Source organism: Neomonachus schauinslandi, chromosome 5 (assembly GCF_002201575.2).
Source record: "Neomonachus schauinslandi chromosome 5, ASM220157v2, whole genome shotgun sequence".
In the NCBI taxonomy this organism is placed as follows: domain Eukaryota; kingdom Metazoa; phylum Chordata; class Mammalia; order Carnivora; family Phocidae; genus Neomonachus; species Neomonachus schauinslandi.
Genome location: NC_058407.1, coordinates 38,329,999 through 38,353,957, shown reverse-complemented (window position 1 = coordinate 38,353,957; position 23,959 = coordinate 38,329,999). Strand labels below are relative to the sequence as shown.

At 36.8% G+C, this 23,959-nt stretch overlaps 1 protein-coding gene across 1 annotated transcript in view; it reads left to right on the top strand.

The window, feature by feature from the left end:
- OTOGL (otogelin like) overlaps positions 1 to 23,959 on the top strand; it is a 138,516-nt gene that overhangs the window by 2,512 nt on the left and 112,045 nt on the right. The window contains exons 4-10 of the mRNA XM_021678549.2: positions 4,437 to 4,503; positions 6,148 to 6,246; positions 6,511 to 6,665; positions 10,707 to 10,828; positions 14,027 to 14,232; positions 19,485 to 19,612; positions 19,977 to 20,083. Coding sequence (XP_021534224.2) covers positions 4,437 to 4,503; positions 6,148 to 6,246; positions 6,511 to 6,665; positions 10,707 to 10,828; positions 14,027 to 14,232; positions 19,485 to 19,612; positions 19,977 to 20,083 — 884 coding nt within the window. The remainder of the gene's footprint in view (positions 1 to 4,436; positions 4,504 to 6,147; positions 6,247 to 6,510; positions 6,666 to 10,706; positions 10,829 to 14,026; positions 14,233 to 19,484; positions 19,613 to 19,976; positions 20,084 to 23,959) is intronic.

The following is a 23,959-nucleotide window of genomic DNA, read 5'->3' as shown; positions in this document are numbered from 1 at the left end:
TATACATGTTGCAAAAGGGCATCAGAGGTGACCTGGTGTCCTGACAGACAGCTTCATAGTGTCTGACAAATCGCAATGACAGACACTTCTGGAGAGGTAACCTTTATTTTTGGAAAGACGTGTAGCACTGAATCTGAGAAGGCCCTTTTGCCCAGGTCCCCTTTATATAAGGGATGTTGGATAACATAATTGCAATATTTTTTAAACTCTGATTGGAATGTCCAAAGAGGTGGGTTAAAAAAAGTATTTCTCTGTAAAAGATAGTTGGGAAAATAGAGCATCCTAACTTAAAGGCATGTATGGGAAAGTAATGTGATTTGGGTATTTATATAGCAAACGGCTTATGTATTCAAGGAGGCCTTTGTCAAATTCTGAATTGCAATCAATTCTGCTAGTATTTTCTGGTAAATGCCTGAATTTTTATATTTTTATGGTGTTAAAGAGAACTGAAGATGGATTTGACAATTTAGAGGACAGAACTAATTTATTCTTATTCAAAATAGAAAACTTTTTTTTTTGGTACTTAAACGGACAAAAGATTGGAATGGAAACACTTTTTTTTTTCTTAAAAAGAGTGTTTTGTGTACTTAAGTACTTATGTATCATGTGAAGTGGTTAAAATGGCTTTTCTCTGAGAAATTTAACTATGTTTGTCAGTTGACCATGTTAACCACAAAAAGACATCAGCATGATTCATTAGAAAATCCAATTTTGAAAAAACTGCATTTTGATGAACCCACCAGTGTCAAAAATCTGTGAAATACACCCCAAAGTTGTCACATAAAGTGACCTCTGGATGGGGTTACACTGTTGTCCATTTAGATATTTCTAGAGTGTGTCTAATTTACCCCAAAGGAGTTACCTTTGGTTAGTAAGTGAGGAACACACTTACCTTGTCCTGACTTCGCTTTTAGAGAGAATGAAGAGCAGCCATCTATACCCGCTTTTCTATGTCCTGCAGCGAGAGAACATGCATCAACATTATGTAACATCTGAACAGGTTTTAAAAGAAGAAACGCTGAGGGCACCTGGGTGGCTCAGTTGTTTAAGCGACTGCCTTCGGCTTAGGTCATGATCCTGGAGTCCCAGTATCGAGTCCCGCATCGGGCTCCCTGCTTAGTGGGGAGTCTGCTTCTCCCTCTGACTCTCCCCCCTCTCATGCTGTTTCTCTATCATTCTCTCTCTCAATAAATAAATAAAAATCTTAAAAAAAAAAGAAGTAACCCATTAAAAAAAAAGAAGAAGAAGAAACGCTGAAAAAGAAGGACAGTGAGGTCATAATCACGTGTTGCACTGTTTAGGATTGAAATTTCATCTGTCGTAAGGCATTTCTTGTCCACTGACTCACAGCTGATGCTCTAGGAATATGGAGCATTGATGGGTAGATTATCTATGCAAGTAAGGATTCAGAAATATGTTGGCAATGAGATGAACAATGAGCCAGGAAAGGGGAGACACGGACTCCTGTCAGTGGTGTATTTGTGTGCCACAGTGATTTCTCATCTAAAGACGGTTTCTCTGTGCTTCTCACCATCCTGTGGAGATATTATCAGCAAGGAGGAAGAATTGGCTGTCATCTTTTATTGGTTATGTGAATGTATGCACCCGCTGCCTGGAATTCTTTTGCATTTGTGTTACATTTCAAAATTTGTCTCCTGAAAGCAGGTGCTGAGACAGACTTAGGTGCAGCCAATTTATATGGGGGAAGTGCACAAGGGGGGAAGAGAGAAAAGTGAGATCAGGAGGGGAGTGAATCTTATAGAGTATGTTAAGGAAGGGCTTCTGGGGCTCAGGCTTGGTGGGGGCCCCCTGAGGAGTCATGTAGAATGAGTTGTAGAACTGTTTCTCCAAGGGATGGGGGGAAGTTGGGGTACTTATCTACTGATTCTTGTCTTTCATTGGTTGAGGGTCACCTCTGGGGGGGCCTTCTAGCCCCACGAAATCATTTTCTGTGGTTTCTCCTGCTTGGATTCTGCACTGAGGCAGAGACAGAAAGAAGCCAGTACGTGAAGTTGAAGGGTCTTGATGTGCACAGAAACCCAGATGCAGGTGGGCTGAGAGGATGTAGAGGGAGATTCAACAGAATCTTTTATAGTCATGGTTCTAAACAGGCTTGGCAGGCAGATCATTCCTATTTGAATAATGCCTAAATTCAGTTCAGTTGGTATTTGTTGGTGACATTCAAGAGACCATGCTAGAGACGTAAAATGAATAGTGGTGCTTATTGTCTAGATACTTAATACCTCATGAAGGTAGGCAGGTAAAGAAGTCATTTCTGTGTAACTTGTTCATTGAATCTAAGATGCCATCAATTATTTGCCATTATTTATAGGACTCAAAAATAAAAGTGCTCCCGATTATAAATGTAAGATGCCGTTCTGAGTTCAGGTTGGTTAAAAAAGTAAAAGCTATGTATGGGCCTTGTCTTAGCATTGGTGAAATGTGGAATGATGCACAGAACATATGGTCATTAGGATGCTGAGGTAACTAGGATGCTTCTGTGGCCAGAAGGCTGGTGTGTTGAGTACTTGTCATTTCTGTGGAGGTGTAGCCTGAGTTGGGTGAGAGGATATGGAACCAAAAAATTTATATATTCTAGCCTTGGTCTATTCTTGTCTGATGTATTCAGTTTTTGCCCAATAATAAAAATAGGTAACATATTTACAACCCTTGTGCCTGGCTCTACTCTTGGGGCTTTACTTACCCCATTTCACTGAATACAATTCTACTTTTATTCCATTTTATAGATTGGGAAACTGAGGTTATGCAGGTTAAATAATTTGTTCAAGGTTATAAGCCTGTATGAAGCAGAGTTGAAGCCTCTATACAATTTTAATGAGCATCACAGATAATTCGCTGGAGCTGAAGTCAGATTTTGGTGCCCAGGAATATTGGTGGCTGTGCTAGAGATAGGCAGTTGGAAATAAGATGGCTACAGACAGGATAAGATTTGCTGTTTTGGGGGAATCAAAGTCAGAGGCTGTTGTGAGTTTAACTTACTTTGAAGACAGAGGCGGAGGCAGAAAGGGGAGATCGAGCAGTGAGGATGAAACCTGGGAGGAATGAGAACAGGAAACAGTGAACCTGGAGGCATAGTGTTGAGCAAGGAGTTTAGAAAGGAGTGTTGAAGTTGAGAGAGAGTGTGGGAGTCCTCTTCTGTGACATGGGGCAGCTTTGGCTATTAAAAGAAAAAGTGCTTCACTGGAAAATGCCAAAATAAAACTCTGTGTGTGGGAAGGAGACCAGGATCCATTGAGGTAGGACTTTGTACCTGAAGTCACATTCCCTATCACCCCTTTCTTCTTGTCCTTCACCCTTTCCAGTTTTTCTAACAACACCTGGTACTCAATTTGCAATTATGTGGCAGATTTTGGGAGTGTGTGTTCTTCTGACAAACATAGAAATGCTATTTGAAAGGACATTGCTTCAGACCATACCCGAAATAGTCACTGAGTTTGAATCAAAATCCTTAATTGATTAGGTTTAGTAATCCACAATTATTTGCCTCCAGAAATATATATATTGACCTCCAGAAATCTTAAGGTTTATCAGGGTTGCTTAGATTAATATAAATCTCTTTATTGCTAATTCTTATGTGTGAGGCACTATGCTGGAATTTTTACATACATCATTTTAATTTATTTTCATAACTGCACGATTAAGTAGATACCATCATTCCCATTTTGCAGACAAGAGAAAGAAGGCACTAAGGTTAGGAAATTTTGTTGTTGTTATTGTTTAAGAGGTTAGGAAACAAAAACAAACAAAAAAAAAAGAGGTTAGGAAACTTGCCTAAGAGTATGGACTGGAAGAATCAGGACTCTCATCCAGGTCTGTCCGATTCCATAATTCATACTCTTAACCATTACCCTAAAGATGTGGGGAGTCTATAAAAAGATATATTTGAATATTCTATGAACTTCAAAGTGTCAGTTCTTTGGAGGCTGAAGGGGACACACTCACACTGCGGCAGCAGAAGCTTCCGTGGATGGTATCCTCACAGATGCCTCCACAGGCAGCGTGGACGTCCCTGTCTGTTGGTCCATCCGCCCCATGCATTTTCTCCAGACCCGTCTGTACTTGGAAATACCAGAGTAGAGCTTCTTCTGTAGGCAAAGTAGTCAGTTAATGCAAAGATTAGACCCCACACATGTTCTTTTTCAAGGAGGACAGAAAGGCAGGAGGAGAATGAGCTCAGAGAGGATAAAGACTCGTCAAGGTCAGGTAAGAGGCAAAACCAAACCTTGAGGTCAAGTCCTCTAACCACAAAGGGCTCCTCTGGGAGCCACATTGAGATTGCCTCCAGAAGCCAATGAATTAGAGTCAGCACTTTATAATTTCTGTATCTGTAACAATTTCCTAGACTTCCTGATTTGCATGTGGGGCTTGAATTAAATAATTTAACTGTCTTGAATTCTTATTTCTGTCTTTCAAAGTTGGAAGCAACGTCTCCAAGATATTTCTTCCATGAAGCTATTAACTGGGGTGAGAGCAAAATAAAAGGTCAGTGTCACACCTTCGTTTTTGTATTGGCTTTCTTAAAAGTCCCCTTTGAGGGATATATTGAATTAACTATTGCCATTTAATGCAAGGAGGAAACTGAGCCAGGGTGGTAATAATAGTAATAGTTAAGTTCACTTCATGTAGAAATTTGAATTACGTTTGGAAATAAGCAGCGTTGAACAATTAGATTAGGCTGATAACTACGTGATCAGGAAGAACTATCACTGGGTATCAGACAAGTTTTTTCTGAGTCATTAACTGGCTCCTTGATTCCTCAGCATCCTTATTTTTGCTTACCCATTTCCCATTTTCATTAAGCAGAATGCTGATGAGAGATTAAACTTTAATTCAAATTTTTCATTTTTACTTAAAATAACAGCAATTCTTGGCTAGTTTTGGCTTGATACTTGTTTTCAGGAGAATAAACAGGGCTATAAATAAATTTTTGAAGGAGATACATGTGTTTGTCTAGGTGTTTAGATATTTATTTATTTATTAGATATTTATTTATTATAAAAATGTAAAATTGTGATCTGAGATAAGATTTAAAGGGGAAAAACTGCATTTAAATTTGTGAAAAATGTAAGTTTTTACCTGTATTGATAATCAAAATTGAAACAGCTCATTTTTCCTCAGTTAAGATGTACTTAGAGAGCTGTAGGTCTTTAAATGTAGAGAGGTATTTTAGCTCAATGGATCTTAAAGGACAATAGGGTTTTCTAATTCTCTACTTGGGCAGAATTGTGGTTAAATCATCGCAGTTAGTTAACTACCTCCCAGGACTTTAACATATTCCAGAGAGGTACTACTTTATGGTGACTCAGAGATGTGTTCTTATTCTCTTGATGTGTTACTTAAATTCTTCCTGCTTGAAATTTGCCAAGTGCTCCTTGTCCTCTCTCCTTATTAGAGGAAAAATTTTCACTGTGATTCATTTGCATTTTCAAAACTCACTCAGGAACTCATAGTTTCTTGCTTCCTCTTTTCAACAGAATCTTTTGGGACAATGTTTCTTTCCACGAAAAGAATATTTTTGGTGATGGCCAGCCATGACTTTGGTTTAGACCCCATTAAAATTAAGTATGGGTCAGAAAGAATGTATTATTTGTAACTGAGCCTGAAGATTAATTAATACACATAGTTCGAATGAAATGTTTAATTCTTCTCTTCAAAAATGAGAGTTTCCCTTTGGGTTTTTTTATACTTTGGCTGATTCCTCGAGCTAATGATGGACACTATTCTTTAATACAACACTCATTCCTGGAGTTGGAACCCTCTGGACGTGCAGCTGGGGCCAAACTCCATCAACGGAATCTTCTGCAGCTTGTGCATTTCTGGTTCTCATCATCTGGGACAGGGATTCCTTACATGGGAACTTGACCTTTCAATTGCTTGAAGGAAGCTAACCTTTGCTCTCAGGGTAGTTTGAGATGTGAAAGCCTGTCTTTCTTGTTTCACAGCACACATAATGAAATAAACTAGATAGAGACTTGACAGGCTTAATTCTTTAGCTCATCAAGGCAAGAAGCCCAGGGTTCTATTTGAATTAATAATGGTTACAGTTAGTCCAAGCTAAATCTTGACATATTATGTTTACAAGAACTGATGCACGCCAGAAGATAACTTATCTTTTTTGTCCTTCAGGTTCTTGTCCTCATGAATGCCTTAACGGAGCTTTCTGTTCTAAGACCGGTACATGTGACTGTCAAATATTTCAGGCACTTGGGACACGGTGCCAGATTGGTAAGTTTCAGGGATACTTGAGAGAAATTATAAGTCAAGGAGAACTTTAAGGTGTAATTGGCTATATCAGTGTTCATGCACTGGGAGTTGGGGCAATCATATTGTGTATTAACTTGAGTGTCCATAATTCATTCCTATAATTTAGAAACAATGTAAAAGAAAATGTACATGTCCACTTTCCCTTCTCACTGATCTCACTGAACCTTGCCAGAAACAGGGCATAATTTCTTTGATTCTACTAAGTCTTATCCTATTTCTTTTCAGTGCCAAACATGGGCCATGGCAGAGATGGGATTTGCAAAACATGGGGACAGTACCACTTTGAAACTTTTGATGGCATTTACTATTATTTCCCAGGAAACTGTTCTTACATTTTTGCAAAGGACTGTGGTAATTTGGAGCCTCGGTACACTGTATGGGTAGGTGATCCTAGGGCATAATTAACGTAAAGATTTTTTTTTTCTCCTGGCAAAGTCTGTATTTTTAAAGGACTGGATAAATGATGGAAAATATATAATAATCATAGCACGAATACTTGGGTCTCTGACTAGGGAAGAAGGATTGGTTCTTAATAGGATGGACCCAATTTGTAGCTAAATTGAGTCTATTCTATTGAGGTGGAGCTTTGGACTGGGAGAAGAAGGATTTGGATCCATGTGGGAGAGAGTTACAGACAATGCAGAATGTCTGTATCACAGATGTCATAATATCAACTCCAGTTGATATCCCCATTCTTCAGATTTTATTTGAACATTTTGAAGAGGGAGCGGGTTTGGGTGCTAACCAAATTGCGCATACACATTTCCTTCCTGACACTACTGTTGTGATGTACCCCCAGATTAATTTTTTTTGAAGGCACCCCTTAGTGTGAATCAGAGGCTGGCATTCAGGAAATGGATCACAGAAGCAAGGCCTGAGGACGGAGAGACAGGCAGCTACTTACTAGGTCGGTTCATACTATATAATTGAGCTCAGAGCGTTAGTGTTTAACTGAATTCTTGATTTGGAAGAATTCCTAAGAGACAGCTCAGAATGCAAGCTGCAGAGTGGCTCTACTTGAAATAAAAAAGTCAGGGACCTCTTTCCCTGTCTCACTCTCTTCCCCTGACTTTCTAGCTATCTCCAAGCAGAGTCAGGAAACGGCTGTGCTATCCTGTTCAAAAACTAGAACTCTCCATAGGCATCATTTCTTTGAACCTCTGTTTTCTTTTTCCCTTCTAACTTAAATTGGAGTTGCCTAAATTCTCCTCTCCTAGGTGGTGCAAATCTTAAGAAGTAGGCCTTGAAGCTTAAGAGCATCAAAAGTCTTGTGACCCAGAAAGGAAATGAGGTCTATTGAAAGTTAACTTGTGGAGCATAAGGATAAAAAATCCTCTGTCTCTTTAAATAGGGAAGTTAGTGGCATGCATCTTCAGTATTTACAGGGCTCCTGTTTTCAGTGCCTTATTGTCTGTTACTCCTCCACTCTCTCACTGGGTTTATCACTCAAACACCTTCTGACTCCCTCATTGAAATGTTCTTGTCCAGGGTCTCACCCTTCTGAAGAATAAAGTGTCAACTAGATAATCTATCCTTTGATAATAGCACACAATGCTGAACTGTGCTCCCGGAGCTAATTTTGTTTCTCCTTGGCTCTGTTTTGGCTGGTGGAATTTTCTTTCTAGGCAACAAATCCACTTGCTTTAAATGTCATCTTGCCCCTGATTATAGAAGTAGTTCACTTTTCTTGTAGAAAATTTGAAAATTTTGGATAAGTCTATAAAAATAGTGTTAGAACTAATGTGATACTGACTGCAGTCAATGGACCTTTGGGCTCTCTCCATCCTTTGGCTATTGTTGATAATGCTGCTGTAAACATCAGGGGGTATGTGTCCCTTCAAATCTGTATGTTTGTATCCTTTGGGTAAATACCTAGTAGTGCAATTGCTGGGTCATAGGGTAGCTCTATTTTTAACTTTTTGAGGACCTTCCATACTGTTTTCCAGAATATTACTCAGTCATCAAAAAGAATGAAATCTTGCCATTTGCAATGACATGGGTAGAGCTAGAGAGTATAATGCTAAGCAAAGTAAGTCAGTCAAAGACAAATACCACATGATTTCACTCATATGTGGAATTTGAGAAACAAACAGATGAACATATGGGAAGGTGAATAAAGAGAGAGGGGAGCAAACCATAATAGACTCTTAAGGTTAGAGAACAAACTGAGGGTTGATGGAGGGGGGTGGGGGATGGGCCAGATGGGTGATGGCTATGAAGGTGGGCACTTGTCACGATGAGCACTGGGTGTGGTGTGAAAGTGATGAATCACTAAATTCTACTCCTGAAACCAATATTACCATATATGTTAACTAACTAGAATTTAAATAAAAATTAAAAAAAGAGTTACCACTGCTAATGGCTTCACATATTTTCCTTCTACTCTTTTTTTTTCCTCTGAATTTTAAACACATTTATAATTTTGAAATCATACTGTGTATAATTTTCTATCTTAGATTTTCATTTGGTAATTATGTCAAGAACTATCTTCCATGACAAATATTCTTGAAAAACCGAAATTTTGTTAGCTGTATTTGTTCCAGTTTATGGGATATTCAAATTATTTACTTATGCCCTGTTTTAGAAATTTAGATTTTAAAAAATATTTTCAGTATTTTAATAGACACGTTGATCAACGTCTTTATGCATATATCCTTTTTATATGCCTGATCATTTTCTTTTTCTTTTTAAATTTAATTTTACTTTTATAAAAATAATACATGTACATAGTTTAAAAACTTCATGTAAGGCATCTGAAGCAAAAATGTAGCCCCTGCTTGCCTTCACTCCCCAGCCTAGCTACAATCTGGCTCCCCAAAAGTAATTACTTCAGCTCTGTAAGCTGTTTCTTCTGGCTTTTATATTACATGTCAAAATATGCTATTATTTCTTTATCTTTCAAAGTTAAGCCTTAATCATTTCCTGCTATGGAAGATGGAATCATCTTTGTTATATCACTTTTCCTGCCCCTAACACACACACACACACACACACACACACACACACACACACTTTCCTTCCCTCCTCTTTACAGGGTTGTATCACCATCTTAGGTTAAATTATATGTGGTTTATTATTGTCATTTACATATTATATATATATGAATTCATATAAATATTATTAAGAGCTGAGCCCAATAGTTTATTATGATTTTATTTCTCTTCTTTGTGCATTTGTATAGAGTTAACAATTATCCCATTTTTTGTTTATGACATTTTCTATACTCCAATCACTAATTTTTTTTTCTTCAAACTCCTAGCTCCATAAATTTCTTCTCAATATGGTCAGGTATTTATACTTTCTTTACTTTTTGAATCTTTGAAATTAATTTTGGAATAAAGTAAGAGAATCTAACATTCTTCTCCTTCCTTCTCTTCTTGTTTTCTTTATTCTCTCTTTCTTTCTCTTTCTTTCTCTCTCTTTCTCTCTTTTTCTTTCTTTCTTTCCTTCCTTCCTTCCTTTCTTCCTTCCTTCCTTTCTTTCCTTCCCTCCTTTCTTTCTTTCTTTCTTTTTCTTTCTTTCCTTCCTTCCTTCCTTTCTTTCCAGTAAACTAATTCTCCCATCAAGTTTTGAGAAGTAATCTTTGTCTTCCCTAAAATATTATTTTATTTTTAGGGCAATTTTATTTTTAGAGAGGTTATTAGTCCCTTTTGCAAACTTTAAGTATTGCATTGTGTAGAGCTCCATTTCATGAGTCTTTAACATGACATGGACATGAAAACTACAAATGTGTTTCTTTGTGGTGCTCTACTGTCTTCCTGTCAGAACTGATTTTTTTCCAGTACATACCATGTATCTTTAGAATAAGTCAGTCAGAGAAAGACAAATGATTTCACTCATATGTGGAATTTAAGAGACAAAACAGATGAACATATGGGAAGGGAAAGAAAAATAAGATAAGATAAAGACAGAGAGGGAGGCAAGCCATAAGAGACTCTTAACCATAGGGAACAAACAGGGTTACTGGAAGGGAGGTAGGTGGAGGGATGGAGTAATTGGGTGATGGGCATTAAGGAGGGCACTTGAAGTCATGAACACTGGGTGTTGTATGCAACTGATGAATCACTAAATTCCATCCCTGAAACGAATAATACACTATGTGTGAACTAACTTGAATTTAAATAAAATCTTGAAAGAAAAAAAAAAGAATGTTGACACTCAACATGTAAAGATTCAGCTCATTTAAAAAATATGCTGAATTAATTTATACTTTATAAAATTAATTTTGTTGTCCAATTTCTCTGTTAAATCTTTTTTTTTTTTTCTCTTGAAAATCCTAAATGTAGTTGCTATTTTGTAAAGTGTCATAGGTCTAACAGTGCTGTAGAACTGTAGATGGGCATTGTGACTTTGGTAAATCAAATGAAGGCCTACGTATCTGTTGTTGGTTCCTACGCTTTCTTTTTTTTTCCCCCTTCAAGGTTCATAATAGCCCTAAGTGCCGTGGTTCAGTGTATTCCTGTTACCGATCAATCAGCTTGTTCTTTTCAGACCAGGAGGAAATTCGAATTTATGGGCATGAAATAAAAAAGGATGGAATCAGGTAAGATATGATCAATGATATAATGAAAATAACACCATGGATTGATAGAATTTCCAAACATCTCATGCTTGGAATTGAATTATGGGGAATAGGAAGAAAGGATTTCTTTCAAACAAGAACCTTCAAGTTATATCATACAGACATTAAAACTTCAGCAAGCTCTGAGGCCAGTCAGGTGACCAGAATCTAACCAGTTTAACCTCCCTAATGTTTATGCGGGATACACTTAGGTTTGCGCAGGTACAGATGAGATTATCATGTTTTCTCTAACAGAGATTCAGGAGAAATTTTCATAGTTCAATTCTTCAATTATACTTGCCCTCTTTCTTAAATCTTTTCTCCTTCCTTCCTCCCTCCCTCCCTTCCTTCCTTCTTTTCTTCCTTCCTTCCTTCCTTCCTCTCTCTTTCTCCCTCCCTCCCTTTCTCCCTCCCTTCCTTCCTTCCTTCCTTCCTCTCTCTTTCTCCCTCCCTCCCTGTTACCTCCGTCCCTTCCTTCCTTCCTTCACAGTAACTTAAAATAAAACTAAACCTTTGGAAGTCTTTTCCAAATGTGTAGGGATGAGGTTTAGGTGTCACTTGAGACTTTCCGTTAGTGTTCTGACAAAGACTCAGAGCCAATAAATAACTGGACTTCTTGAATAGATCAGAGAGAGGCCCAGCTTTGCCTTCCTAGCTACCAAGAATAAGACCTGAGAGTTTCGGGGAAGGGGATGTTTATTAGTTTGAAGAAGGGTTTTATATATGTAAAGCAGGAATACTGTGGAATAATCCAGCTTCTAATCTAAATAATTATAGAATTACTCAATTTTAAATATTTCTTGGCTGAATTATGCCAGAAAAAGTAAAATGTGGGATGGAAAAATTCTATCATTTAGAATTCATTTAAACCCTGGGGATTCTTTCCAGCAGAATGGCCTTACCAACCTCTGTACTTTTTTCTCAGTTTAGATTCCTCAAGGGGCAGAAGGCAATAGCATAAAGGGTTTGGGATGAAGCACCAGGGAGCCAGGCACTGACCTAGGCTTTGTCACAGTCAGGGGACCGCAAGCAATCCCTCACCTCTCTTAGCCTTATTTTCTTGATCATTTGGGTTCTGTACTTCTCATTTTCTTAGAAAAGAAAGCTGAGCCTTTTGAATGGGAAGATAATACAACTGCATATGTATTTCTTGGAGCTGAATTTAAATAGTAATTTAGAATACCTTATATGGGTTTTGGGGTAACATAATGGGCTCCTTAAAAAATTATTATGTTTTATAAAACAAAAATGCCATTCAAGTAGATTCTTAGGAATGCTAATTCTTTGTTAAATCTCAGAGAAAATATTTCTTTGAGGGTTTCCATTTGCATGATAGATTCCATTTAGGTATGATTTGTATGATGGAAAGAGGATGGTTTTCTTATTATTCCGCTAGTTTGTTTATAATAATGCTGCACCCGGCCCAGGGCCTAACTCAAAGCAGGTGTTAGAGAAGTATTTACCAAAATCAAATCAAATCAAATGTGCAAGGCTCTGCAAATTTCACCTTACCTCTCTGGACTTTGGTTCTTTCACCTGTGAAATGAAGGGTTTTGGTACATATGAACCCATGAATAATTTTCAGCATTAATTTGTACATTCATTTTAGTTTGCATTGTGAATGTTTCCTGACTAGGTTGTGTGGAGTTTTTCTTAAATTTATGGGAGACAATCTAATGTTTACTATTATCCCCCATCTCTACTAGCATCTTTTTATGTTATACGCAGCTGGATAATCACAGTTAGGCATCTTTTATTTTCAAAAATTATATGTTTCATCAAATTTGCTGTGAAAGAATCAAATGACAAATGACCAAACCAAAAAATATCCACAGCAGAACAACTGTATCTCCATACACTTAACATCCTGTAGCTAAGAAATATCTTTATAAAACATGATTTACTTTTTTTCAAGTATAGCTTTTATAAACTTGCAAATTTAAACGATATTACTCATATTGACTTTTACTGTGAATGTAATAGGGAATTTCTTATGCTTATAATTTTTAATAAGAATAGATTATGGTAGTAAACTAGAGTCATATTTATCCTCTAGCGTAAAGTTTAGTTATTTTCCTATTCTTTTAACTAATTCTCCATAAAAATGATCTGCAACCAGCTCTGTACAAGTGGTTGCAGATATTTTGAATTATTTCTTTGGGGACTATCACTTTGTTAATGAGTATGTTTGATTTTATAGTTTTTGCTCCTTGGAGCATGCTCTTTCTGGAAAGGAACTCACTAATTTGAAGTTTCTGAGAGAAATGTATGAATATACCAACTAACCTCCTTCCTCACTCATATTATAGTTTATAAGTTTCATTTAGCATGGCTATTTTAGTAAAAATGATTTTTTCCTTCTGTCTTCTTAATTATTAGCACCTGGTCTTTTCTGTAATTTTCGTGGATGAAAGGACACCAGTGATTTTTCAAAAGACATTGGGTCAGGAGTTTAAATATTCAGTGTGACTCTTGTTTAAATAGGCTTAATTTTATCCAATTTAAAACGTATGAATATAACCCCTATGTAATACTGTAAGACAAAGTATTTAATATTCCTAATAATGTACTTTGCAGCATTAAAAATGTAAATTCTAATTAATCATGCCCAGACATTTTTCTTTTGGAAAACAATGACTTCTACTAAGGTGACATTTTGGGGATAGGAGCTCCTATTTCCTTACAGCCAAGTTTAAAACAAAATTAAACAAAATCAGAACTCAGTGTGTTTATATATTTTCACCATTGTTTCTCCTTACTTCAAAATTGTTGACCAGCATTTTTAGATTATCTTGTATTCTCTAGATAAAAATAAATACATTTAAGCTCTCATTGTTCTAAATAGACAAGGTTATTTTCCAGATTTATAAAATCACTGATATTTAGCAGAAATGTATTTTTTGTTGGATGAGAGAAGCATCCAGTTATATGTAGAAAATCTTTACCAGTGGGGGAAACAGGTACCATTTTTGCTTGTCTTTTTATTTCAATATTAAATTTTTCCAAAATGTTGAGGTTTCCTCTAAGATGGTTGCTTGGGAAATCTAGCTGCATAGTTTATTCAATAATTTTGAATAATAATGATCTTTTATTTAATTCTCAGTCACCAAGAAAGAAATTGATCATCTGTATTGATTTCTTCATCATAATTCTTAAATTGCCTTTGTTTTATTTTTCAAGTTTAACATTGCCTCAGACTATTGGGCAGGTTTTCATCGAGAAACTAGCTGACTATATTTTGGTGAAAACAACCTTTGGTTTTTCATTGGCTTGGGATGGAGTATCTGGAATTTACCTCAAACTGTCTCAAGAGCATAAAGGAAAATCGTGTGGTTTATGTGGAAACTACAATGGCATTCAATCTGATGATTTCATTATTCAGCAAGGTGAGTGTAGTGGAAGAAACGTGTGGTACTTCTGAGGTCTTCTTCCTTCACTGATCAGGCTATTTGTATCCAGAGGGTATAACTTCCCCTAGGTTGGGGAAAATTGGTGCTATCACTTGCCTGCTATAGTGATTTTAAGTGAAGATTGAATAGAAACAGGTTTGTGTCATTCGGAAAAGCCATAAATAAGCTAGTTTACATTTACTAAATTAAGATACAAGTCTTACTCATGTAACAAATATTAAATGAGCATTGACTTTATGTTAGACCCAGTTGTAGGAGCTTGGGATACATCAGTGAACAAAACAAAGACTCCTCCCTTGTCTGGGCTTATATTTTAGTGATTCAAACCCATTTGAGACAAATTTATATACTTTTAGACAAAAGATATTTTGCATCCAGTCTTTATAGGGATGGATTTATTGACTACCAAATAATGGTTTTGTAAAGATAATAATGTGAACAGAACTTATAAAAGTTAAATAAGAACTTGGAAAGGTTTTTTTTTTTATCATGTATAATGATGTACATATCATCATTTATCTACTTATACTAAATCATGAAACTAATCTCAGTGAGCCGTTAAAAATGGGTTCTGTTTCAACTGAGATACTAGTGTGCAGTGGAAACAGAATAAGACAATCTTAGGACACAGTGATGATTTAGGTCCACACTTAAAGGTGCAATAAAGAAGAATACTGTTCTTAATACCAGCACACCAGACTGTGAATCTTGCTCTAGCGCTTACATGTTGTATAACTTAAGGCAACTCATTGAATCTCTCTGATGCTCAGTTATTTTCAGCTGTAAAATAGAGATATAATCTGAGTTCAGTGTTGTCAGTAATAATAATAATATACCTCGATACTATTTATAATAACAGTTAATATGGGCATGTAGCTATATTATTCCCAAACCTGACACCATCCTGTAAGGTGGATGGCATTTTCTTAATTGTACAATGAGAACACAAGGGGATGTGCCCAATGCAACACAGCTTGTAAATGGTATTGTCAGGGTCGGGTTATAAATCTAACTGACTTCCAATCCCATGCTTCGATAAATGTGTGAGAAACTGACTTTTAATCTGGAAACTGACTTTTAAACTGTAAAAGTGCTATGTCATACTTTTGTTTTATAGTATAAAATTCAGAGAGAAGTGTCACCCCTTTGCTGTGTTTTAAGAGACAGTGAAAGTCCTACTTAGAGTCTGGGTTTTGGAGTCAGATTGTGGGGTTCAAATTCTGCTTTGCCCCATATTAAACTTCCTAAATTTAATGACATAATAATAGCATGGAGTTGCAAGGATTAAATGAGATAATCCATGTAAATATTTAATCCAGTGCCTGGTACATAGCTAATACTGAATATGTTTTAGCTAATTTATAATCATCTCCAAGTGTTCTCAATAAGCCTAGAACGGAGCTAATAAGAAAACATTTGATTAAAGACATTCCTTTAAAAGGCCCTTGTTAAAATGCAAACATTTTACCCAAGATGGATAATGCATCGTCAGGATTAGTTTACTAGCACTGAGAGTAAAGAACAGGGTTCCAAGCAGTCAATTTTCCTCCTATATACAAATGAAGATAATAGTAATGACCCTGAGAGCTTCCTAGCCTTTGAGGATCAAATGAGAAAATGTAAGTGAAAGTGTTCAAAAAGTCTGTGAGCACCACACAGTTGTATAGCATTGAGATCATAATGAACTAGTATTTTCAGTCGGATATTTAGAATAAGAGGATTCACAAACTTGGAATCTTGAGACTATTAGGAAGTAGGGTTTTAGACTCAGGCGGACCAATCAGATGGTCATTACTGATTTCTTTTTCTTGAGTATCAAAGCTTCATGAAGAAAATAATACTCAATTCAGTTCTCCGTGTTAGAGTTAGGAAAGACAACTGTGGGCAACTTCCCCTGGGGCATCTGGGGAACATGGTACAGAGGTGAGGATAGAACATAGCATCTGCTCTTGCTAGAGGCAGAGGGACTGAACTAAGGATTTGAGTTAAGGATCAGACAAACTTTAATAACCTGGAACATAAAATGGTGAGATAATTGGGCAGCATGCAGAAGAGTGTTAGCAGATTCTAGGTGGTAGAAGACCAGCAGGAGGCAAGGGGTCTGAATTATGGCTGAATTGGCAAAAGGCAAGAAGGACCCTGTGAAGTAGGTAGGAAGAAGCTAAAGAGAAATTTCAGCTTTTTCATAGTTTTATTTGGTGCACAGTGTAAAGCAGAGTAATAATAATAATAATGAAAAAACAAACACAATAACTTAAAAGGATGTGACAAGAACCTGCCCTCTGATTTTCTCCCATTCTGTAATAATGCAAGAAAATGTCTACAGATGAGCTGTATTACCTTTAGCTTTAACATGCCTAGTATTTTTTTTGAAACTCAGCCTGTCCTTTGCTGATTAGATAAAACTTTAGAGGCACTGAGGTAGTTTGATTGAAAGCCATTGAATGCACAGTTTCTTAACAGTGATTAAAATTGTATTTCTTCCTGCATTTCTACTATTCTTCAAGGATGACTTCACAAAGAAATGAGGCTTTTCAGAATTTCTGTGGATATAGAAATATTTTAATTGATTGTCTCATTGAGATTCTGGTTCCATAATTCATGTTTACAGCTAGCTACACATCAAAATAGAAGCCCTGGTTTACTCTTGTTTTTCCCAACGTAGTAATTAATAATGCCTTATTTTCACTCTTAGAAAGTATTCCAATATGTATAAGAAATTACTTTACTTGTAGTGTATATTATATGAAACATTTTAAATTTAATTTCGCAGGCTTCCAGACAACTAATTGATAATGGATTTAAAGTCTCATATATAACCAACTTTTGTGACTCTTTTATTAATGTGATGTCATAAAAATAGCTAAGGATGTGGTTATAAGCTGGAATTAAAGTGAGCTCTAAGGGACTGTCCAGGTTGTTTAGTTACATTAAAATTTGTGTATAGATACTGAAATCAATGGGCCTTTGGATAATATTTTTAGTCCTACAGACTTTTCAAAAATGATGATGTTTTGAAATGAAATGTGACTATAAATTTACTTAAAAGTAACACTGGGGGGCGCCTGGGTGGCTCAGTTGGTTAAGCGACTGCCTTCGGCTCAGGTCATGATCCTGGAGTCCTGGGATCGAGTCCCGCATCGGGCTCCCTGCTCGGCAGGGAGTCTGCTTCTCCCTCTGACCCTCCTCCCTCTCATGCTCTCTGTCTCTCATTCTCTCTCTCTCAAATAAATAAATAAAATCTTTAAAAAAAAAAAAAAAGTAACACTGGGGGCACCTGGGTGGCTCAGTCGGTTGAGCATTGGACTATTGGTTTCAGCTCAGGTCATGATCTCAGGGATCTAGTACAGCCTGGGGCTCTGTACTAAGTGGGGAGTCAGGTGGAGATTCTCTCTCCCTCTCCCTCTGCCCCTCCCCCCACTCATACTCGTTCTCTTTCTCTCTCTCTCAAATAAATAAATAAATAAATCTCTTTTTTAAAAAAGTATATTAGGCCAGGCCGATGCTTGGTTCATTGTGTAACATTTCCAACAATATCAGAGATAATGAGGTGGGCCAGACAAACTTGAAAGCTTTAGGATTCTAATAATCTATTTAAATTTTGAAACCTCCCCTTTTATTCATTCATTTATTTAGCAAATGTATTTTGAGCACCTATTACATGCCAGATACTAAACTAGGAATAAGCAATAGGAGCAGCTTTGACAAACTGTTGCCCTGTATGTAGAAGACAAAAGAAATAGAAACAAACTAAAATATAATTTTTGTGATCAATAAGGCTATGAAAAAAATAATTTGGGAAAGATTAAGAGCAATAGAAGAGTATGTGTTTGGTCGTATTCCAGATCATGTGACAAAGAAGACATGTCTGAGGAAGTCATATTAAACAGACACCTAGATGAAGTAAGGGAGAAAGCAGAGGGAAGATTGGAGGGAATTTTGAAGGTTGGGGAGCAAAAGCAAGAGCAAGGTGGGGATGAGCTTGAGTGGAGAACAGTATAAGGCCACTGTGACTGGAGTAGACTGAGCAGGGATAAGAGTAGAAGGGGTGTCTGGGGGTGGTGCGTGAAGGAGGTGGGAAGTCAGGGGAGTGCAGGAGCCAGATTAAAAAGTCTTCCAGGCCACAGTAAAGTTTGGGATTGTACACTAAGAGAGTGAAGCATTCTTGTAGATGAACTCCCACAATCTCCCCAACAACTGGTATTAACGAGTAGGCATGTTCCTATCTTGAAGATGCTGAGAGAGAGTGGTCAAACATTTGGCTTGAGATTTCTTATTCTAATGGTGCAGAAGCTTGTCATCAGTGGTAGACTGCATAAATCTAAGTGGTGAGAAACCTAAAGCTCACATCTGACAGTTGTCTTAGATGAAACTTCGAGATGTTGCCTTGTTGGTTCTGCTATTTCTTTGAGATTTTAGATTCAAACTTTGTCTGAATGTCGGGCAGGATTAATTTTCATATGAGGCCCTGAACCTGTTTTTGGGCCAGATGCCAAAATGATTTAAACTTGATCTGAAGCAGAGAACCCAGAATGCTCACCACCAACCACCTGTCTGCCGCTGCCTGTATATTAGCTCCTGAATCTTGCCTCTGCATAATGCTGGGATAGACTCACGATTCTTTAACAACCATCTTGAGCACGTTTAGAAACACTGTTGATCATATTCAGACGAAATAGATTCACTTCTTGGTCTTCTCTGGGTGTCTTTTCCAGTCTTTCATTGTTTGTGTGGCTGTCTTCTGAAATCTCCACAAAAGATGTTTTTTTATTGTTGTGTACCTCAAAAATGGAACCATGGTTTTAGCAAGGTTCTGACTAACGTCAAATATAATGAGAGGGCTGTCAGAAAAATTTCATACCAAACTTTTACTTACGTTTCTTGGTTTTAGGTGTATTTTCTCCTCTCTACAACACACTTAAGCTAATGAGTGCTTTACGGCGTGTATGTTGTACCATTCACTTTCAATCCTTCCTCATGTTGCTTCAATGATGTTTGCTTTTTCCCTTCAATGACTGGAACTTTTATTTGGTACTTACACTTTGTTCAATGTATTGTTTTTATGCTAACGTAATGTTATATTCTAATATCACTGGCAATCATTGGAATTATAAAGGTATTGAATTTAACTTTTTGACCAGGAAGTTTATGTTAATGAACTATATTTATGTAAAGTGATGCTAATACACATATTTTTGTGTGTGTGTGTGTGTGTGTGTGTGAAATAGAGGACTATACAGAAGACATTGCCATGTTTGCAAATAGTTGGTCGGTGCAAATTCCAGATGACAGCAAATGTGTACCCACACTCTCAGATTTTCCAAATCCGTGCTCCAGTGGAATGCCAGCATTTGAGGTAAATTTGATGTGAAAAGTTTGGGCATGTTGGATATAATATATGTATATTGTATTTGCATATTGAATATTAAGCACTTTTAGTGCAAACAGGACGTAATTAAACCCTGTAAAATTCAGGGAATGTAACTGCAACAAGAATAACTCGAAGATATTTCAGAAATTGTGAATGTAATGAGTTTCATGAGAGCAGTATTCATTGTGTAAATAGGTAGTTAGAAAAATGGTGGTTAAAACCTATAAGCATAAATTACCTTCCCTCTCCTGGTAAGAACGGAGGGTTCTGCCAATAGATCAGTAGAAAAAATGAGAGTACGCGTGTGTCATTAAATATGTTCTGCTGACTGCCATCCTCTTCCACACAGGCCATCTTCTTCAAGTGTCAGATTTTGTTGCAGTTCCCTTTTCTGAGCTGCCATGAGTATATTGATCCGTATTTGTATATTGCCAGCTGTGTTAATGATCTTTGCAAGTAAGTGAAATAATTAGTGCTCGTAATTGAATTTTCTTTATCCAAAAAGAAGAGCAAACACCACTTCTGTAATGTAGCCCTCTCAGCAGTTCACAAAGTATAATGGAAGCGGAGAACATAAACCGTACTAACAGCTATTTAAAAGCTTGCTGGATAATATGTACAGACTAAATGCTTTATGCAAGAGCATGAACAGAACACAGCAATTCCTAAGTATGGTTTGTACCACTGATCCCTTTTGGGAGTTTAGAGATGTCAACAGATCCTTTCAAAACAATGTTTTGAAATGCACAAAATCAAACACACAAAGTTACAAAAGAAACGATTATTGAAATAGAGTTATCAAAATAGTAAAAGAAATGAATTTATGATATATGTGTTTTTTAATATGCCTTTCAAGTCGAACTATAACTACTATTGTTTGACATAATGATGAGTGTAAATAATATTTGGGATATTTGCAACAATTGTAATAAGAAATGAAAACATTAAAAATGAGGTATGAGATACCTTGTTGACAAGGTCATGGATATTGCTAAGAATATTGTGATGTGTTTTCTATATGAGTAATTTAAGAAAATGCTAAATGTCAGTTGGGGATTAGTGAAAATAAACATGTAATTTTCATCCCATCCAAGGTCACCCAACCCTTACATTTTCTCCCAGGTTAGGAACACCTAGACTAGATGGTTGTCTAGGGAACAAATTTAGTGAGACCATCGCATATGTTCATCAATGCGGAACTTACTATAGATTACCTATTATTGGAGTCTTTTCTACTATTTTTTTCAAAAATTTACCAAGAGTATTTGATTAACCGCCTTGAATGTTCAAGAATATCTCAAGACATTTTAATAAATCTGCATATCTTAAAGCGACTTAAGAAGTGTAAATGATACATGGGAACTTTGTTGTAAAAGATTAGACTAATTTTTGAGTGAAACCACTTACATATGATCTTATAGCTTGTAGCTTGTTAAGAGGTTTAAGTTTATCAAAGGTAATAACAAAGAGAGAAAGTTGAGATAATATGAAATTATCTTCTTTATAACTATCCTACCTTAATTATTGGAGATTATTATAAAAATAGTGAATATAATGATATTTTTCAGATGTTAAAATAAACTTATTTGGGATTCTTGTTAATTTTGAGTAGAGTACAGTTATATATTTATATGTATAGTCTCTAAATGTTAAGGTTTTATGAACTAATGCAGGAGTGTTGAAAGAGCTCCCCATCTGCCTAAAATATTGGGGACTGACCTAACTTAATATTTTACAATATTCTGTTCCCTATTTGCTTTTATTTTTTACTTAAGCACTCTATTGTTACATCTCTGCCCTTTTACTCAGTCTCTTTTTTAAGGATCCCCATAGGTGGTCCATGGTTTTTAATTTAGCTATGTATATGGAATTAGAAATTGTTCTTATTCCACCACAACTCAATCTTTGGCCATTCTCCACTAGTCTTTTCACTTACCTTTGGCATATTATCATCTTTAGCGCCCACTTCTCAGGTCGACTGGATGAAATATTATTTGGCAGATCCGGGAAAGTCGTTTTCCATTTATTAGTTAGGATATTGTTTGGCTGCTTCAGTTGCCAAAGTATCAGTGGCTTAAATTAAATTGAAGCTTTTATTTCTCGCATATAAAGTCCAAGCTTGTAAATGGTCCTGGGATCATAGCATGTATCCGCTCCATGAGCTTTCTTTCCAATGACACAGTGGTGCTATTGCTATGTCATCACCAACCCCCACCCCACAGCCACACTTTGATGCAAGGACAGATGGGAAATATTGTCTTTGGCTGGGCAGCCCTAAGCTCAGCAAGATCTTGGGAGTTCTAATACTGATGAGAAGCAGGTTCTGGAGACAAAAGAGAGCCTCTGTTATACTCACTTCATCTGAAATTTCATCGTTGAAGAATTAACATTTTTATCTTTCGAAATTATGATATTTGTAGGCTTTAGATTTTGCAATACAGTTGCTTTCTCCAAGGCAAATAAAAATAGCAGGATAGAGAAACACATTTTACTGGTTGAAATCAATCGGTATCTTAAGTGATATGTTTGAGGTGAAGAGGCCGGGTTTGGGGGCAGAGCAGGCATGCAATACCAAAAGAAGGGTGTTATAAATCAAGTGAGTGGGCCTTGATTAAATGGAAGTGAGAGCCTCTTACTTGTCCAATACTTCACCTAGGACTAGGCTTACTTACATCCCTTTTCCCTCAAGGAGATTCTCTTAATTTTTATATTATGGGATGGCACCACTAAGATCCTCTATCAGGAGAATAGAATTGTGAATCTGCTGAACACAAATTAATTTCCTGCTTGCATTATGCTAGTATTTTGAATTTGATTCAACACACATTTGCTTAGCAGCTATTCTGAGCTGAGCATTGTGCCACATCTTGGATAAACAGAAACAGTTTAGACATGGACCCTGTCCTAGGAACACACATTCTAATGGGGCAGAAACAGGTCTCCAGCAATGACACATGCTCTAAATGTGAGGTGCTGTGGCTGTGGAAGAGAGGATTGTTGGCTTTATCAGGGAATGCCCACCACAGCTCCACAAAGGAGATGACATTGGAGTTGGAATTGAAAGGATGATATAATACCAATCTTTGAATTTATGCCCTCCTGTTTCTGCTTTTATGAATGATAAACCTACCCTCAGTTTGTTCTCTATACTTAATAGTCTCTTATGGTTTGCCTCCATTTCTTTTTTTTTTTTTTCCCTTCCTTCTGGAAGGGAGGTGGGTAGGGAATGAGCTAAATGCGTGATGGGCATTAAGAAGGGCACTTGTTGGGATGAGCACTGAGTGTTATATGTAAGTGATGATATCCCATTTCCACTCCTGAAAACAATATTACACTGTATCTTAACTAACTAGAATTTAAATAAAAATTTGAAACAAAAAATGATAAACCTAGCAGCAAGGAAATGCTTTTAACTTTGCCATTCCAAAGTCAATTGATTTAAAAACAATTATTATTTAATGCTCATTTTCATTATTAAAGTTAATATCCCAAATGGAGCAAATAAGTTCATTTTCCCCTCAGTATATTGGAATAATAATTTATTTCTTGCCCAATTGTTGTGAATTTTCCTGTGATGCTGTGTGTCAAGGGCCTGGCATGGAACCTAGAGTTAACATAGGTACTTAAGAATCAGGAAACAACAGATGTTGGCGAGGATGCGGAGAAAGGGGAACCCTCCTACACTGTTGGTGGGAATGAAGGCTGGTGCGGCCACTCTGGGAAACAGTATGGAGGTTCCTCAAAAAGTTGAAAATAGAGCTACCCTATGACCCAGCAATTGCACTACTGGGTATTTACCCCAAAGATACAAATGTAGTGATCCGAAGGGGTACATGCACCCCAATGTTTATAGCAGCAATGTCCACAATAGCCAAACTATGGAAAGAGCCAAGATGTCCATTAACAGATGAATGGATAAAGAAGATGTGGTATATATATACAATGGAATATTATGCAGCCATCAAAAAAAGCTGAAATCTTGCCATTTGCAATGACATGGATAAAACTAGAGGGTATTATGCTAAGCGAAATAAGTCAATCAGAGAAAGACATGTATCATATGATCTCACTGATATGAGGAATTCTTAATCTCAGGAAACAAACGGAGGGTTGCTGGAGTGGTGGGGGGTGAGAGGGATGGGGTGGCTGGGTGATAGACATTGGGGAGGGTATATGCTATGGTGAGCGCTGTGAATTGTGTAAGACTGATGAATCACAGACCTGTACCTCTGAAACAAATAATACATTATATGTTAAAAGAAGAAGAAGAAGAACAACAAGAAGAAAGAAGAAGAAGAAGAAGAAGAAGAAGAAGAAGAAGAAGAAGAAGAA